Genomic DNA, 17,483 nt, shown 5'->3' on the forward strand with positions numbered 1-17,483 from the left:
GCGGCAGTACGAACACCAAAAGGACGGGGAGCAATTTGCATGCTTTTCATATTTTGTGTCAAATTGGATCAAGTCTAAAGGAAAAGCACGGAGTCCAGGCTCTGAAAGGTAGATAAAACAGGAGATGATTGTCATGTATTTTGTTCTCAAACAAAAATAATTGGGACTTTTGAGACTAGTCCTATATTTGGTTGATTTTTTTTTTGGTATGAATTAGAACGATGTGTGTTTTCACCTGTAGCAGTGCCAGCTTCACAAAAGTAAATATATAAGAACACACACAACCAAAGCTGAGCTGGAAATGGAGCCAGGCAGAACGTAATTACTTGCCTGGAATTCAGGACAGGTACAGGGGGTAAAATTCATACTTAAATGAAAGCTGCCATGGGATCTTTAATGACCCCGAGAGGTCAGGCTTTTCATTTTACATCTTACTGAAAAGATAATAGTGCAATGCTAGCTCCTATTATGCTCTTACATTGATTTAATTCTTTATCAGAAGGAGAAATAGCAGCCATCCAGCACCTGCCCAGCCTGGAAGGTGTTTGCTGTGCTCTTCCATCTAACCATCACCTCCCCAGGCTCCCACGTATTTAATGCTCAGAGCCCAGAATGCAACAACTGCAGGGAGACTCATGTTAAGTGGAGTATCTGTAATTCAATACTGCTTAAAACGCCTGGAAACACACTAAGATCCTGAACAACAGGCAAAGGCATGGATTGAATTCTGGAGTTAAGACTGAGGAGAGGCTAGGGGATTTTTGTGTGTGTTTTTTTAATACCCTTGTGCATATTTCCAAATATTAAAGAAGGGAAAATGCCCTCGTGTCCATAATCTTCACATATAACAAATTTAAGACTTCCCAGTCGTGACAATGGCATTACTCAAATATTCCATGAATGCAGTACATTAATCATGAAATACTGAGTCTTGATAATATTTGCGCCAACTTTCAAAGGTTCTAAGCTCAGGGGCCCCACTTCTAATCACAAGCAACTGAAGCCAGTCCTTGTAATAAAATCCATGCAATTCACAAAACACAAGAAAACTAAGACTTTGCCTTGTGAGCTTATTTTGAAAACACTTAACATACTAAGCAAAAACATTTTGCTAAGATTTATGTTTCTTATCGATACAAGGAGCCTAGCGCACATTCAAAATACTGGTGTAACAAGAGAGAACCAGTGCTTTACCTTTTCCCCAAAGATCCTTTGGCAGATGCCATTCTTTGCTAGCTTTTCTTTGACCTGACGCGTTAGTTCTATCGTATCCACCTCCTGGTACATATAAATCTCATACTGCTCGGGTGTCAGTGGAGGAACCGAAGGTTTGGATGGCTTTGACAAAGACACGATAGGGGATGAAGGGAGGGGGCTATTCTGTGGCGTCTCGCTGCGACTTGCCCCAGTCATGCTCAACTCAGAACTCTGGGAGTACGGAGATTCAGCGTTTGGCCACTCTTTCCAATACTCCGAAGAAGATGGTCCTTGAAGCTGGCTACGATCTGGCCTAGTCTGATTGCTGACCTTTTCTTTTCCAACACTGGCTTCCTCAACTTTGGGGTCTTCGGGAAGAGCTGTGTTTCTTCTCTCATGCTGAACAGTATTCCACCAATGGTCCTTCCAAACACCACCACGTCCCAACTCATTCTTAACATGCCTCAACATACCCTGGGCAGAATCACTTATTCCATGAAGCTCTAAACCAGGTGCCTCCTGAGGCTCCTTTTTGAGCCCAGAGAGGTTCTGCAATGCAGAGATACTGGAATCAGTGACAGATGAATGTTTCTTCAGGGACATGGCCAAAGGAGAAAAGCTGGAAACCGAAGACATTGCAGGTGTAGATACTAGTTTGGGGGACAGGATAGAAATGTCAGCTTGAGATAAAGGTGGTGTTTTTAAGGCAGGTTCAAGGGCAGCCTGCTGTGCCTCCATTTCACGTCGGGCTTGTTGCAGAATGGATCGAATAGCATCATCAGAATTGCCACTGCTAGATGCAGAAGGCGGCTGAGCCGGCTCAGCTATGAAAAACAACCAAAAGACTAAATGCAACACAGGAATATGCTTTATATTCAACAAGTGATACTGTAAATACTTCCCCGTAAGAAAAGGGGCTGCAATACATTTCTGAATGGGACAGAGACAGTTTCACTAAGCAAAGATGTATGCTTTTTAAAATAGGGTAAGAATTGCAAAGTTCTGCCCTGGGAAATTTTCACAGTGGCCAAAGGACTAGACATTCGCACACACACACTCAACTGCACAAGTCTATCACTACTTGCACGTTTTCCACCATGGCAATAATTTTCAAATAAATGCCTTTGAAAAAAATCAAGCTCTTCGTCCCACACCCCCAGGAGCTCAACAGCTTTTTATGGTTTTGTTTACAAAATTATTTAACCTTTCACTTCTCATCCCCACAAACAAATGATAACATGCACTCCAAGCTAAATACAGCTACATCCACCTGGACAGCCCATCGGTACCCTTTGACAACATAAATACAGTGAATCCTTTTAAATCCAAAAACATAATACAAAAACTACAACAAATGAAGAAATTTAGTAAAAGACTTCATTATTTAATTTGACAAAGCAAAGCTGCTCCTGCTTCCTGTTTTCTCGTTCCATGATCCTCATTGCTGAATTAAACAGCTTGAGAAAAATCAGGTTGACGCCTGGCTGCCTCTCCCGGCCTTATCAAGGGAAGGTCCCAGAATGGAGCCATGGGCCTTTCCAGAACAGATAACACCTATCTCAAGTATTTCATGGGTGCCTTTGGTTTGTAGGGCTGTTTTCCAACAGTTGGTGGGTGAGACAAAACTGGGATGTGGGTGCAAAATTCTCTCTGCAGGGTTGGAAGATTTTGGCAGCGTGGCTTCTGTTTCAATTCATATTCGTCTCCACTGAGGTCTCTAGCACTTGCAAACCAATTTCTCTGAGAGCTACTCACTGAGGATTGGGAAGAGTGAAGCCCTAGATAAGTGTGGGACCCTCAGACCATGAGAAGTTGCCTCACAGTAAAATAAGGTTTCAAATATTGTATGTTGTTTTAGTAATATGATGCTTCCCCCCACCCACAGTTTTCTTCTTGTTACACACTATAAAAATAGATGAAAACCTAAAAATTTGAAGAAAAAAAAAAAGGCAAGGCAGTGGGACTGTCATTTTTGCTTTATCCACTGGCCTCATGGTGGGGTTGAGGCTGAACTAATATTTGAAAAAAAAAATCTGAGCTTCTCAAAGGACATATGCCACTGAGCAGTTTGCACTTTCCTGCATAAAGACCATATATCATTACTGTATAAAGTTGTATTATTTATTTAAATGGTACATTGACTAGCCTTTTACAGTTTGCTGTGAGATTAGCTTCATTTCAGAGAGATGGCTACCTAAAACTGCAAATCAGCATTTACTTAAAAAAAACAAAACAAAACGAAATAACAGAAAGGACTTTCTAAGCACAGAGCAGCATTAGCTTCTTGGAAAGCTAACATGGAAAATGTTTTCAAGTCGTGAGGGCTATGGAGTAGGTTGAAACGTTAGCTACCTGACAGCATAAAATAGGAAATTAAACTTATCTCAGGCCAAGCTGTTAAACATTTATGATGTTCTTCCGAAAGGAAATGCTATCTGAATTTGCCTGCCCATTCACAGAAAAATAATTACTTCCCTGTGTTCCATAACCAAAATACAGCCATGCAGAAGTCAGGATGGAGTTTGTCTCTGCTATAATTTCAGTGCCTGATGTACGGCATGAGCTGGTAATATATGACCGATACTGCTGGCTCGGTTGTGACCTTCAGATAGCAGTGAAGGAGAGGAGCCTGTCCCTCTCCCAGGCTGCTGTCCCTGGGGCTGGAATTAGCCCGGGGAGCTGGGAAAGCAGGAGCTGCTCGCTGTGCACGGGGCACTGCTGGAAGATGCATGCTCCAGTGCAGTGTCCAGCAGCGTTGGGGATGGAAGAGCTCTGCACCCTCTGGAAAGGGGGCTCAGAAACGTGCGTTTCCCTCTCGCCACGTGTGAGGACAGGCTGAGCAGCGCACGCAGCAAAGCTCCCCTTGCACTGCGAGCGCGTGGGCTGCGCTGGGAGCACAAACATCTCCACTAAAAAAGAAGCACCTCCTCAGGCCTACACTCAAGGTTTTAAGATTATAATTAACTGACCAGAAAGCTCATGATAATTGTTTTAATTAAACTCTGAAATAAAAGGAACAGGAAGCAAAATGAGGCTGTACCTGTTTTCTGTACTTGCAGCTCCCTTTTGGCTTGTTCTAGAATGGATTTGATGGCTTCATCAGAGCCCGTCTCTGTGGTTCGGATCCTTGTGGTTATATTACCTGGGGAGGAAAACAAAACTAATGACACTGGGAAAAGCTTTTTTTTTCTTTTTTTCCTTTTACTTTCTTCTGTTTTGTTTTAATGGAAAGACAACACATACTGATGTACTGCTAGAACCACCTGACAACACTTTGCATCGGGCATTTACCAGCATTTGCCTAACACCAAGACAGAACTTCACATAATCAAGCAAAAATACCCTCTTTACACAAAAGCCTGCTCACTAGCTGCACTGGGACAATGAAAACACTAACATTACCAGTAAAAGAACTATGTGGTCATATATTTATTATCCAGTAAAACATATATAGGTCTATTTTATTTTTTAACTTTTCCTTTGTATGGAGGAGGAGAGGAAACAAAGGGGTTAGGAACTGGAGGGGAAAAGAAGAAAGCTTAGATCGGGAACCATCCTTCAAAATTGCATTAGCTTGTAGGGAAACTAGGTTGAGTATATATTCAGCCCCAAACAAATTAAAAATAATTTTTACTTTTCTAGAGGTTAATACATTAAGAGAAACATTCATTTAAGTACTGATACTATCTGAAGTGCTCTCCAGCTAATAGCTATTTCTTATTTGGTTTTTTACCACTAACAGAAAAATGGAGGGAAAATTCCTGTGATTTTGAAACCTACTGCACTTAAACGAACTGTTCATTATGCAATTATCATTTGTAAGTGATCGAGATGGCTTCTGACTGGAATCAAAATAACTACAGATTTTTGGGGAGGGATTTGTTTTTTCTTCTTGTCTTGCTAAAAGAAAAATTCTGCAATTAATCTATTATGAAGAAAAATGCTTAAACTTCCTGTTTACTGATACTTTATGGATCCAACCTTCACTTATGTTTGCTCAGACTGTTCCATATACCATACTAAAGCAAGCCTCCCGCTAATCTAACAGCATCTTAAAGTGCATTTGCCAACAAAAGCCCCAAGAGGAGAAAGATAGATAATGTATAGCAGAAGCAGTATGCTGTTTAGGTTGGAATTACACCGAATTGTGCACCTCTCTTGCTCTAAAAATCACAAAAACGGCAAAGACAGCATTTCAGGAGACTTGCTGGTAGAGATTTTATAAAGCCTCTTCTACCACTTCTCTTTTTTTATCTGCATCCATACTGAGTTTGGGAGTGCAAAAAAAAGTCTCCAAACAGGGTTAAGTTAGTACAGCGGCAGTGGAATTAGAAAAAGCAAAGTGTTCTTCTAACCCATGGTTTGTTTTATACTTACTGTCTGTTTTTCTATCAGATTCCAGGCCAGAATCAAACTGCACCATTTTAAGGAAACACACAGCTAAAAGCACACTCCACTCCCTAGGTATGGACTGCAAAGAAAAACACCTGCCTGTGACGTACCTTCAGACCCATTTCTTCGTTTCGGTACTTCCTGAAATAGTCTGTTCAGGTTCTGGCCTGGATTCTCTGTTGAAAAACAAGTTTGGTAAGAACAAAACAATCAGGGGATGGTTGCTGGGACATGGGCTACGCGACATGGAGAGACGGCAGCGGGTCCCTCCGCGCGAGCGCGGGGCTCGTCCAGGCCTGAGCGCCCGGGAGCTGCCTACTTGGGGAGAAGCAAGGCCGGCTGATTTGTTAATAAAGATTACAGCTACGTTCGGAAAGGAGATTAGACAGATATAAATAAATGCCTAGAGATACCAAAAATGAAGAGGTTAAAGATGGGCAGATAATCCCCTCAAGTGCAATCATCAAAAGGAAGAGCAGATTATAAATCTAACAGTGTTCGCTTCCAATTAAACAAACTCTAGGAAAATCCTGCCTGTCCTTTCCAATATTTCTCGGCTGTAAACAACTCACTTTTCGGTTTCTCTAAATGTAAATCTCAGTGTTGCTTAAGATGAATCACAATGAAATGCATATGTTATTTCTTAAAATCACTGACTTAAATACGCAAAGCTGCTTTAAATTAGGATTTTTTCTTAATTAGTCATCATGCTTCACCTATGCTCCTCTATCAACGCTCTCTGGAAAAGACGCAGAAGTCAAAACAAAAGTCTGTTCTCAGCAAACAATCCCAAATACAAATTTTCAGGTAATTCAGAGGGCTGATACTGTTAGTAGCTGCTGACCCTTGATATTTCACTCCGACACGTGGCTACCTTGATGTCAGATTTGGTGTCCCTGAGGCTCCCTCTGCCTCACCAACACAAGCAGCTACACAAAGCATAAGCCAACAAACATACGAACCTGCATCAGTCCTGAAAATGAGGCCTAGAAAGCTACTTTTTGCACCTTAAGTCTGATGGTGGTGAAAACAACGGCAAGGCATGAACGGCCTCGTATGCAGAACCTCACACTGGTTTTCATATTTGGAACTAATCGGAAAAAATAACAAACCCCCTTAGTCAAGGAGAGCTTACCTCTTTGTCTGCCCTGGATGCTGCGGAGCGCCAAGATGTTCTGCTCGTCTGAGAGGAACTGCTTCATCTTATGAAATGGCTCCTTGCCTCTCACAGTCAGTTTATTCCATGGCTTTGGCCGGGCTAGTATCTCACTCACAGACCCTTGAGACAGTCCCAACACATAATGTCCAAATATCCGCTGTCCAATATTGTGCTTGATCAACTGCTCTTTCACCTGACGTGCAATTTCGGCCGTGTCTATCTCCTCGCCTTCAGAGATGCTCCCAGCACTTTCTGACTGGCTGGGAGACGGGGCCATGCCATTTACATCCGGACTTTGTTGTAATGGACTTTGGGAAGATATGGAGTTTGTGCTGTAAGGACCTGTTGAAAAAATCATGCTTGTGCTTCCTGCTTCCTGCATTGCCTTGGAGTAGAAGGACTGCATTAGCTGTCGCTGGAGGAGAGAGTTTAGTGCAAATTTTCCTGTGGAGGCCAGGGGTAAGCTGGGGCTTGCCAGGGATGAGCTGAAAAAGTCTTGACTTAAACCCGTTGGTGAGAACTGGTGTGTACCATTAGTATTGGAAGCCTGCTCCCCCGCGTTGCGGAGCAACTGAGAAGGAGGGGAGGCCGGCAAGGTTGCAGGACGCTGACTCTCAGGCTGGTCTTTCCCTTTTCTCCTGGCTGACCCTACAAGGAAGGTCAAACATAATGCATTATGGGGGATTAAAGAGGGAAAAACCAAGATAAAAAATGCAAAGTTTGCCCCGCAAAGGGAAAAAAGTGCAGATTTACAAGGGCCAATGAGGTGGCGATGGGACTTTTGCTTTTTTGGTTTTGTTTTGTTTTTCTTTTTGGTTTGTTTTGTTGCATTTTTTTTTAATAATTGAAATTTTAATAAGCCAAACAAGGCCCCCAAAACAAACAACATGCATTTCATGTTTGCACCTTTCTTGTATGTTGCAGCCTGGAGAATCCCCCTTACAAACATTAAAACTAGAACAATTACATGAAGTGCAGTCATACATTTAATATAAATTCAGTTACAGACAGTAAGTCTCTTTGATGTCTCTCATTCAAGACATTACTCATCGGACCTGACTGAACCCAAATGCAGCAAACATTTACATTTTGGAACAAACCAATTTGATTAAAGAAATCACCGTTAGGTGGATGCACCAAGATCACTCAGTTTAAAGCCATAAACACTTCTGAATTCAGTAATCCCAGTGCCAGTGGCAACTTTTAACTTTCTTCCAGCTGCAAAAACCATAAGCATTAAAGTATCTGGAAATTCCATGACTTGCCATTTAAAAAATGTGCACACAAAATGTAAAAAGCCCACATTAGGAAAACTAAACGGCAAACACACTTCCCTAAAAAGAAAGTATTTTGTTTTTCCAAAACTGACCTGCGGGTAGTGTATCTAAGTGTATCAGACAGGAAGATTATTGTGTTCTACACGCAAACATTTTGCATAACATTGTGTGTGGGGGAAGAGACTTCTGGTGCCACGCATGAATTTGTTCCCAAAACAGAAGACAACCTCAAACGCTACCACTTGGTACGTCTTGTAATGCCTCCCTCTTCTAACCTTTAAGAGTCTCTGAGGTCTCCAAGTTTTATTTTGACTATCCGGTCTATAAAACAGCAGAAATCAAACCTTATTCAGTGCTCTTGTCGCCTGTTAGTCTTTCTGCCATGCATTAGCTCAGGCTCTCATCTCCCATTCAGCCCTCCCTCCCTCTACAAGGTACCAAATAAACGATAATAGCGGAAAATTGTGTCAACCTACCACTCAGGTCACTATTAGTGATACGCAGCGTGGCGTTCTCAGACTGCAAGGAGCGGTTCTTCTCCAGCAGCAGCACCTCCAGGGGCTTAGATGCATCCTAAAGAAAATCAAAGTGGGAGGTTTATTTCCAAAAGCATTAAGAAACTCACTCAGTCACTAAAAAGGATCTCAGAATAGGGGAAAAAAAGGGCTCATTTTTGCTACAAATGAGGCTGGGGAATTCATCATACATATATTTGGAGGACTCACTCAGTGAGCACAGATATACTGTTTAATTTTCATTGTTAATCATTCATCAATTTTGCATTATTTTGAGATGTGTAATGGAATATTTTCATAATGCTACACCTTTTAAAATGGCACCGGTATGCTTTCAAGTTAAAAGCTGCAGACTTCTTTTAATCTGATTAAAATAAGAGTTAAGATTATATTATTTCTTCTACGTCAACAGACGAAAGTTAAGCATTTTCTTGAAATGCTGTGTTTCAGTATAAGCGGTTTGTTGAAAAATAAAGTCAGCCACGGAAACATGCCATTTACCTTCCACTAAATATCTAACCCTTGACTATTAAAGAGCACACTGAAAATTAATCCTACTATATTGATATTCAGTTCACATTTCAGAAGCAGGAATTTAATTCACAACCTTCGATCTTAAATGAGATTAACTCACTGGAATATCAGAGATTTTTACTGCTCAGTACTCTGAGGTTTGTTTATTTTCTTTTGTGAACATTATATTCAAAGCTAACAAAGATTTAAAAATGCTAAAATCCTTGCTCAGTGTCCTGTCAGTTCAAGAAACATGCACATTTCAGCATAGCTCTAAACCAACACTAGTATCTTTTAAAAGACTCAGCTTCACAGCATTACGGTTATACACCCAAACACCAGCTGAAACATCATTCTTTGTCCTTGACCACTTAAAAAAATAACAGGCAAAAATGTTCAGCTCAGCTTTTTACATAGGAAAATCAGGAAAACATAGATCCAGCCATATATCTCAATATCTTATGGACATGTAGGAGCTCACAGCTTACACAGATCAACAGGAAATTGCCCAAGCTTACACAAATGAATCGTAGCACAAAAAATAACCACACTACTGAAATAAGTAAGAAAACAAAAGTAGATTCAGTACCTGTGCACCAGAGCTTTCAGATGGTGCAAACTCCATGGATTTCAATATACTGTGGAAGGTAGAAAAACAATTATTGTCTGTTTCTTCTTTTCATAATAAATCCACTAATGAGCATTAACAGTACAATTCCTACTCTCCAGCAACACTCTAAGTGATACCTTAACAACTTTCCTTGCAGTAATGCAATCTGATAATGAATATAGAATAACTATTCAAACTCCTTATTGGAGAAGAAAATTTTCTCAAGCGTCATCTAAATCATTCCATATGCAATCCCACCAGGCCAGTTTAAAGCGTAAATTTAAAGGTTAATAAGGATATAACATTTTAAGCTGTCAGAGACAATATAAATTTATCTGTGAAGCTTGAAGGGAATGAAAAAGTTGTAACAAAGCAACAAAACAGGGGAATCACCATTGCAGTTGCAGTACTTTATATAAAATACACCAGCTCACACATCAAGGAAAATATGCACAAATAATCTTCCCGACCAAGACACTACAGGCTAAAAGGCAGTTTTTCATTTTAATAACCTTCTAGCTCTATGGCAAAGGGAAGACACAATGGCACAGTATTTCTTAAGAAATATGACAGATCCAAATATTTATAAATACATTATGAAAAGAATCCAATAGTCTCATTGTCAATATTTATTTAAATAGTGAGTGGTCAAAGGATGTCTCCCTTCAAAGTCTTCAAGCTAGCCTAGTATTCTCTGGTAAAGGAGAATCTTTCAGGAATCCAACCTTATTACTTTGCTTTGTCTTACCATATATATATATTTATTATAATAGGCCTGCTGCAGGCAGGATGTTAAATTCCTAAGACTGAAGGCAGAAATGATTTCAGCTTCTCACTGTACAGTGAAGATGTTCATTTGTTGAAGAAAAATGCATAAGCAGACACAGTGCTTATAGAGCGTTTTTCATATGTAAAGTACCAGGCACTTTGTGAGGCAGGGGAGAATGAGTTCAATTCTGTAACAAATGTGGAAATTGAGTCACAAAAAGCAGCAGGCCCGTATTAACATGTGTAAAGTGGCTTTGGATGCTGCTAGGAGTCAATGGGGAACCCAGTGCTCATGAGCTGCCTCAGACCGCCTGGCGTCCAGCACTTCTATAAATCTATCTGTGCATTAATCCAGAATTAGATGTACCATCAATTGCCCCTCTGGAAATCATTCATCTCAGTGACTCATTCGAGATCACAAAGTCACAGCAAATCCAAGAGGGAGGAAAAAAAAAAAAAAAAAAAAGGAATCCTGAGGCAGAACCTCATCTGTTTTGCATCTGTGCATTACCCATTGCACACAGTGTTAATTCTGACAGGCATTCTTAGAAATGTAATAATTAATAAAACAGAATTCAGGCCACTGGTTTCATAATATAACTGTTGGACAGCACTTTTTGCCAGCAGAAATCCCTGCAGAATGAGCTTTGCATAAGAGGCAAGCAACAACATCCCCCTGTTAGGACCTCTCTGCTTTGCCCGGGCAGAGCAGTTCACCTACCTGCAGAAGTGCCTCTGCTCTGCCATTAACGGCCAAACTGCCCAGCAGAGCCATTCCTTACTAATGGCTTTGGTTATTAAGGACAGTGACATTACAGTGACACCATGGGCACGTTTACCCAGGCTGCCACCCATTCCTGGGGTTGTTGCTTGGGGCACCTATTGAGAGGCAGAGTTCTGCCCACCAGGACTAGAAGGTGTCGGGGAGGACAAATGCACAGACACATACCTGGGAAAAACCCACGTACTGAAAAGTAACGTAATGTTCACCCTGCCATGGACTCTGCAGAATGTCCACTGCTGAGAGGTTAGCAAAAGGCCACGAACTGCCTCATGATGGCCAAATGAGGAGACTCATCTCCATTAAAGAAAAAAGCAACCCGTAACGGCAGCGTGGCAAACTTTCCGTGGAAAATCCCTGGTGTTTCTACTTCATCCCCGTATTCGGATCAGCCGTACACGTCCAAAGCCAACCTCCCAGTCACCCCCACTTACCACGCTTGGGTTTGCCATGCAGAGCAGTCTCGGAGCACAGAACTGGGCTCCCCTCTGGACGGAACTAAACCGACAGAAGCTGCGGACTGTCCGAGGAGCGCGCGATGAGCTCCGACCGCTCACGTGCGCCCTACAGAACCAGGCTAAAACTAGCCCGAACTACAAGCTCATCCTAAGCGTATTGGGTGTGAACATTGGGTTTTCAGCACCACTGGTTTGGCTGTAAAAACCTGGCCTTGCTGCTTGCACGGGCCCTTCTACCAAATCTGTTCAGTTACTGTCCCCTGGGACCAAGTGAGAGCTTGAACTGTGCTGCTTGGAGCACCCTGAACCCAAATTCAAACCTCTGCTGCAAACTTGGTGAACTTTGCCTATTTCAAGGCACCTGAAATAGCCTTCTAGCAATTACAGAGGTAATTTCATATACTTCTGCCACGCAAAATATATTAAAAAGCAGGTTAATGGCATCTTGAATTGCCCTTGGAGGACTACTCAGTACAACAGGCTTGTTTTTCAATTCCTGTGAAGTTTAAACAACACAAAGCCAGAAATGACTCTCCAAATGAGAGAGTAAGATGTGTCCCCTTTGGATTCCAAAAGAATCTTTGCCCATGAGACCTTGGCTCAATCTGCTGCTCATAAAGATCAGTTACCTGCTTTGTAGAAGAATGAACATGTGACTAAAACCTGCATGTCTAAGATGACTTGGAAGTCCTTGTTCTAAATCAAAACGTGCATTGAACGTTTCAATATTCTCCTCCCACGATGCCAGCTGCAACGCCAGGAGGGTCAGCCCTGCCACACTCCTCAAGAGAGGCCTGAAAGGACAATCAGGGCTTTCTGATCTCAGAGCCAGGTTTCAAACCCATTTGGAACAAAAGTCAACCCAGAGAGCTGGGCAATCTTCTGGCCTAGTGCTCAATATAGACCTCGTGAAGCTCTTCCAAGGATAAAAGTTGGCTGCTATTAATAATCCCTCACTCTGGAGTATCTGTAACACCTTTGCGAAGCCTAAGGAAAATAGAGGTCTTAGGTGTTTTACGAGTGATTCTTCCACTTTTGGATTGCACCAGAACATAAGGCCCTTTGGAATGGCTTCTTTTAGCAATGCGTGTCTCAAATTTGTTACAAGCTCTATGAGAAGGCTACAATTGATAGTCAGCAACAGTCAGCTAGAGGCTGTATTTACCGTGGCTTTAGGAAACATGCATCGCTGCTGGCTGTGCTGTAGCTGCTCTGGAATTAAATGAGGGTTTTGAAAATTACTCCTTTTCATACAGAGTCCAGGAACAGCCAAACTAAACCCTGTGATGTTCATGATGCTAAGATTTCATATGAATTGGAATATTGTTAAGGTGATGCAATTCCTCCTGATTGATTTTGTATAAGAATATGCTAAATTACCTCTGTGCTGTAGCTCCAAGTAACCAGTTGCTTGTAAAAAGGACCATGCACTGTCTGGTAAATCAGAAGGTAAGAGGAAACTGCTCCTACTCCCTCCCTGCCTTCTCCTTGGACAGCGTGGAGCCTTTTTGGGGATCTTTCAGGCTCCATCCAAGAGTATCCTCTGAGTAACACATGGAGCCTGGAGCCCCCAGCAGCCAGCAGGACAGTGCAGAGACTCCAGAGCCCCATCCAAGTGCACTGGCTGGGCCTCCAAATCCACCCTGCTTGGAAAGCCGCCTTCCCAGGTGAGAAATGCTACCCGCAAATCAGGAAATATAAAAGCGGGAACAAGAACAATCTGAATTTTCACAAATCCAGGAAAAATTTGTCAGTTCCTGCAATAAAGAGATGTCCAAGAGGACGGGCAGGATTCTGCTTTCCCAAAATGCAGAGCCATATTAACACTATTACAGCATAACTTCACATGGCTTTCCATCCATCCCTTCCCTTGTGTATGTTAGTCTACATATATATATACATATATATATATATATATATAAGGCAGTATTGCCAGGAATACAGAGCTTCAAATGAGTTTCATACCTAAAGCAGAAGCAATAAACCGGGCAGGATTTAAAACTCATTTGCTGTTTCAGTACATTCCCATACACACTCACGACATGAATTTGATGGCTGCAGCCTAATTCACATACATTACTTAAATACGAGGGCAAAAACTGGCTGAAATCTGAAGCTGCATTTACTTAAGTCAGGAGAGAAAACAGATATAATTTAGCTGGGCCACTGGAATGTATTAGCTTTTATTAAGACCAGTCAAATTAAGGTACAGTAACCAATTAAGAAAATGGACAAGTCATTTTGTTTTATTGCCAGATACACCTACACTGCCATGCGGTGCAGCTGGCAGTGAAGCAGGACTGCACCACTGGGGCTGGAAGGGTCCCTGGGCCTGCAAAACCAAACTGCCTTTGCTGATTCTCCAGTGACTTGTCAACTAAAGCACAGGACGCCAGGCTCATCTGAAATGCCTCATTAAGGCAGGTAACATTGTCTCAATCTTCTTAAAAGACACACGAAAATGGCAGAATGAGGAAAGAAGAGATGCAGTTATTTAAAAATCGACAACAAACATATTTCTACTCAAAAATCATCTCTTCCGAACCTGACAGTTTATCTTGTTATGGTTTCAAATGAGGCTCTTTCAAGTCTCTTAAGAAAACCTTGGATCAGGAACAGGCTGCAACATTAGTTTGAAACCACCATAAATTAGCAAAAATATACCACAAAATAAGCCGTAAAACAGTAAATGCAGGACAACAGCTGGCAGAAGTAGAGGAATGGGTAATGTGGCCAAAGGTCCATATTAGAAAACCCCAACCAACAGTTTCATGTAAAGAGTTCTCAGTCTAAAATACCAGAGATTTTCAAGCTTTTCACTCTGGTGAACCATAATTTTAGAGCCCATTCTTCATGGCCATTGCCATTATTGCCTATTGCAATAGCGGCTTGCAACAAAACAGGAGGGCCCTCAGATACAGCAGTTGCACTGGTTCTGCATGCAGTTTCAGCCAAGACTCCTTATTTCCCTGTCTTTGTGGTTTTGACTGAATTCTTTATTGTTCCAAGAACACAGATTTGTGGCTTTATTTAACAAGCATTGTTAAACTAAAGTTTGTGAAAAAATTATGTAAGCATTTAACACTTACTTTAATTCTTTCTTAACCTCTTCATAATCAGCCTGTCCTTTCAGTTTTTCTTCCAGTTGCTTTAAAAGAAAGAACATGGATTTAATTATTTAGATTTCTTTTCTGCAGGCTCTCAAAATCATCTTTAAATTATTCCATATATACAGCAGTGCACAAGTGAGGGTTAATGACTCATACGTAATTTACATATATTAGAAAACAAACTATAACCAATTCAACACAAACACAATTAGACCTCACTCCTTCTACAGAGTGCCAAGCACTAGAGAATTCAGAAGGTCACAGTCTGGCTGTTTGCAACGTCGCTATCAGGCATCCAATGAAGAGATTGTGGTGGGGGAAAAAAGGCATTAAAAAGGGGCGGTTCGAATTTTTCCAAAACCAATAAATGGAGGTGATAAAAAGGATGCTTTAACATATACTGTATTCTCAGTAGGGCAGTTCTTGATAAGCTTATCTACACAAAAAATGAAAAAAAATGGAAGAAGCTGTTGTAGCCTGGACTGTGTAAGACTTGGACAACAACTCAGGCCCGAGCAAAACAGCTGGACCAGATCGTTTTCAAATGTTGCTTATTGCACAGCCACGTAGGGCAGTAGCAGGAGGCCTCAAACACAGCGACGCACCAGGGTTGAGGGCTACGGTGCTGGCCGGGGCCGGGCTGGTTTGCGCCGGGGGTTTCTCTGCTCGGGCAGGAAGGCCCTGTTGGAGCCAGGACGACCACGCGACTTGGTGGAGCGTCAGGAGAGGCGACCTCGCGGCTGCTACCTGTCCTGAAGGCAGTCACAGGGTGGTCTCTCTGCTATGTGGCCCTTCTGAAGCCCCCGTTCCTGCTTTCCGAGTGTCATGCGCAGGCTGGAGGTGCTGCTGTCAAGAGGCCTCCTCGGGTTTTCCCTCCCGGCCAGGCCTAGGGCAGAGCCGCTCCAGGCCTTTATGCTGTGGAGCAGTGCACTAGGGTGAATTAAAAAATCCCTACACCCCTTGGTTTAATGTACTAGCTGCTTATGCAAAGATACGTTAATAAGAAAGCCTTTTGTAGGGCCGGATATAAAATAGAGAAGAAAAAAAATGATTTTCCTTTTTAAGTCAATGTAAAATAAATGTAACTATGGAGGCAGATGCGATGCCCAATTTTCAGAAAATTTTAACTACAAAAAACTCCACTGTTTAAAAAAAGAAGATACTGATGGAATGAAGCTCGGGATACAAAATCACTTTGTTGCTGCTGTAACAGTATGGCAACCTCCAGCATTTTACTGTGAACAGTATTTAAAAAAAAAAAAAAAAAAAAAACTACACACGCATCCATCATTGCCAAGTAGCTAATATAGAAATTGTTGCCATGGAAAATCTGCGTTAACATATACTCTTAATAAACAACCCAAACTAACATCTGAGAAGGCAGTGCCTGTATATATGCAGATCATTTAGGCCCTTGGCATCTTCCCAGTCAATGGCTGCTTTAAAATGTATTAGTATGGTAATTGCCTCAAAGAACCCCGTAAAATGCACAGAACAGAGTAAAACAAAAGTTCAAGCTGTGAGACAATCTGGAGGAACTAATCTCTTGCACTAAATATCAACCTGGTTAATTCAGACAAAACACAGTGTATTCAGATGTCCTCCAGAACACAAAAACGCACAGAGGTTGCGGGCAGAAGGAACGGACCCAGGGTTTTTCTACATAATAAATTTGGAAATATCCCACGTTAAGGAATCATCTTGCACTCACTGACCCAGGGAACAACAGTTTTTAAGCACAGACAGACTGGGCCCCCCCTTATTTTTAAAAATCAAATAATCATTACCCTATCAATAAAAAATTAAAATGCATTTCCTTAGTTAAAGTAGCATGGGTTGTATTAAGGGGTTTAATATGTCAAAACACTCAACGAGAGTAACATTTTAGGTTAGTTCTCAGTGATAAAGCCCATAAAAATTAAAAGTGTCTTAATTAACCAAGTACGTCTTGGCTAACCAGCACTAGCAGCTCTAACTTCCAGCAGCAAAGGGTTAACAGAATTACAATTAGAAAAGTCTTGTTACTAGAGGACATATCTTGATTATCAGATCAGATGAAGATAAAGAAGCAATAATTTTTGAAGTATTTCTGCATTGTTTCATTAAGTCATGGAGTATTAAAGAATTCCCCCAAGATATGGTCTGAGAACATTGCTTTAATTTGTGAAACCATGATTCATTTTTTGTGGAGGCAACCATTACAGTCTTAGTTATTTTGGAAGCAATTCCTCTATAATCAAACATGGGGTTGACACATCATCACTGAGATTTTTTTTTTTTGTGCAACACATCTCAGGCGCAGGTTTTCCCAGCACTCTGGCGAAAAAAAATGTATTTTAAGTATTTTTTTGTAGTGCAGCAAATAAGGTGAAACAGGGTAGAAATGACCAAAACTTTTATCAATAGAGTCACTGCATCAGACCCTATCAACAAGAACCTAAATACAGAGCATTAGCCAGACAAGTCTATGAGAAAATGGAAGGAGATTACCGAAATGAAAATCAAAGAGTTGCTCTGTCATTTCTATGATCCTACTCCCTTTGAAGTTAATGGCTAAACTAATACTGACCTCAACAGGAACATGCTTTATTCCAAGAAAATCTGTCAAGTGCAAGGACTCAAGATATTTTCTATCAGGCTTTATGGGGAAAAAAAAAAGAAAAAATAGAGAAACCCAAAACAAACAAACCATAACATGGGGGT

General features: G+C 41.4%; 1 protein-coding gene across 6 annotated transcripts in view; it reads right to left on the bottom strand.

Moving 5' to 3' along the window:
• CUX1 (cut like homeobox 1) overlaps positions 1 to 17,483 on the bottom strand; it is a 236,915-nt gene that overhangs the window by 57,516 nt on the left and 161,916 nt on the right. For 2 of the 6 annotated variants that reach the window (XM_088530088.1, XM_088530086.1), the window contains exons 12-18: positions 14,760 to 14,818; positions 9,643 to 9,691; positions 8,502 to 8,598; positions 6,725 to 7,396; positions 5,700 to 5,765; positions 4,238 to 4,339; positions 1,195 to 2,021 (exon numbers count right to left, since the gene is read on the bottom strand). In XM_088530088.1, the coding sequence (XP_088386214.1) occupies positions 1,195 to 2,021; positions 4,238 to 4,339; positions 5,700 to 5,765; positions 6,725 to 7,396; positions 8,502 to 8,598; positions 9,643 to 9,691; positions 14,760 to 14,818 (1,872 nt within the window). The remainder of the gene's footprint in view (positions 1 to 1,194; positions 2,022 to 4,237; positions 4,340 to 5,699; positions 5,766 to 6,724; positions 7,397 to 8,501; positions 8,599 to 9,642; positions 9,692 to 14,759; positions 14,819 to 17,483) is intronic. The other 4 variants (XM_088530090.1, XM_088530089.1, XM_088530091.1 and 1 more) reach the window with 4 other exon arrangements.

This window comes from Tinamus guttatus, unplaced genomic scaffold, assembly GCF_059628265.1.
Source record: "Tinamus guttatus ecotype Peru unplaced genomic scaffold, ASM5962826v1 Tinamus_guttatus_pri_ptg000356l, whole genome shotgun sequence".
NCBI lineage: Eukaryota > Metazoa > Chordata > Aves > Tinamiformes > Tinamidae > Tinamus > Tinamus guttatus.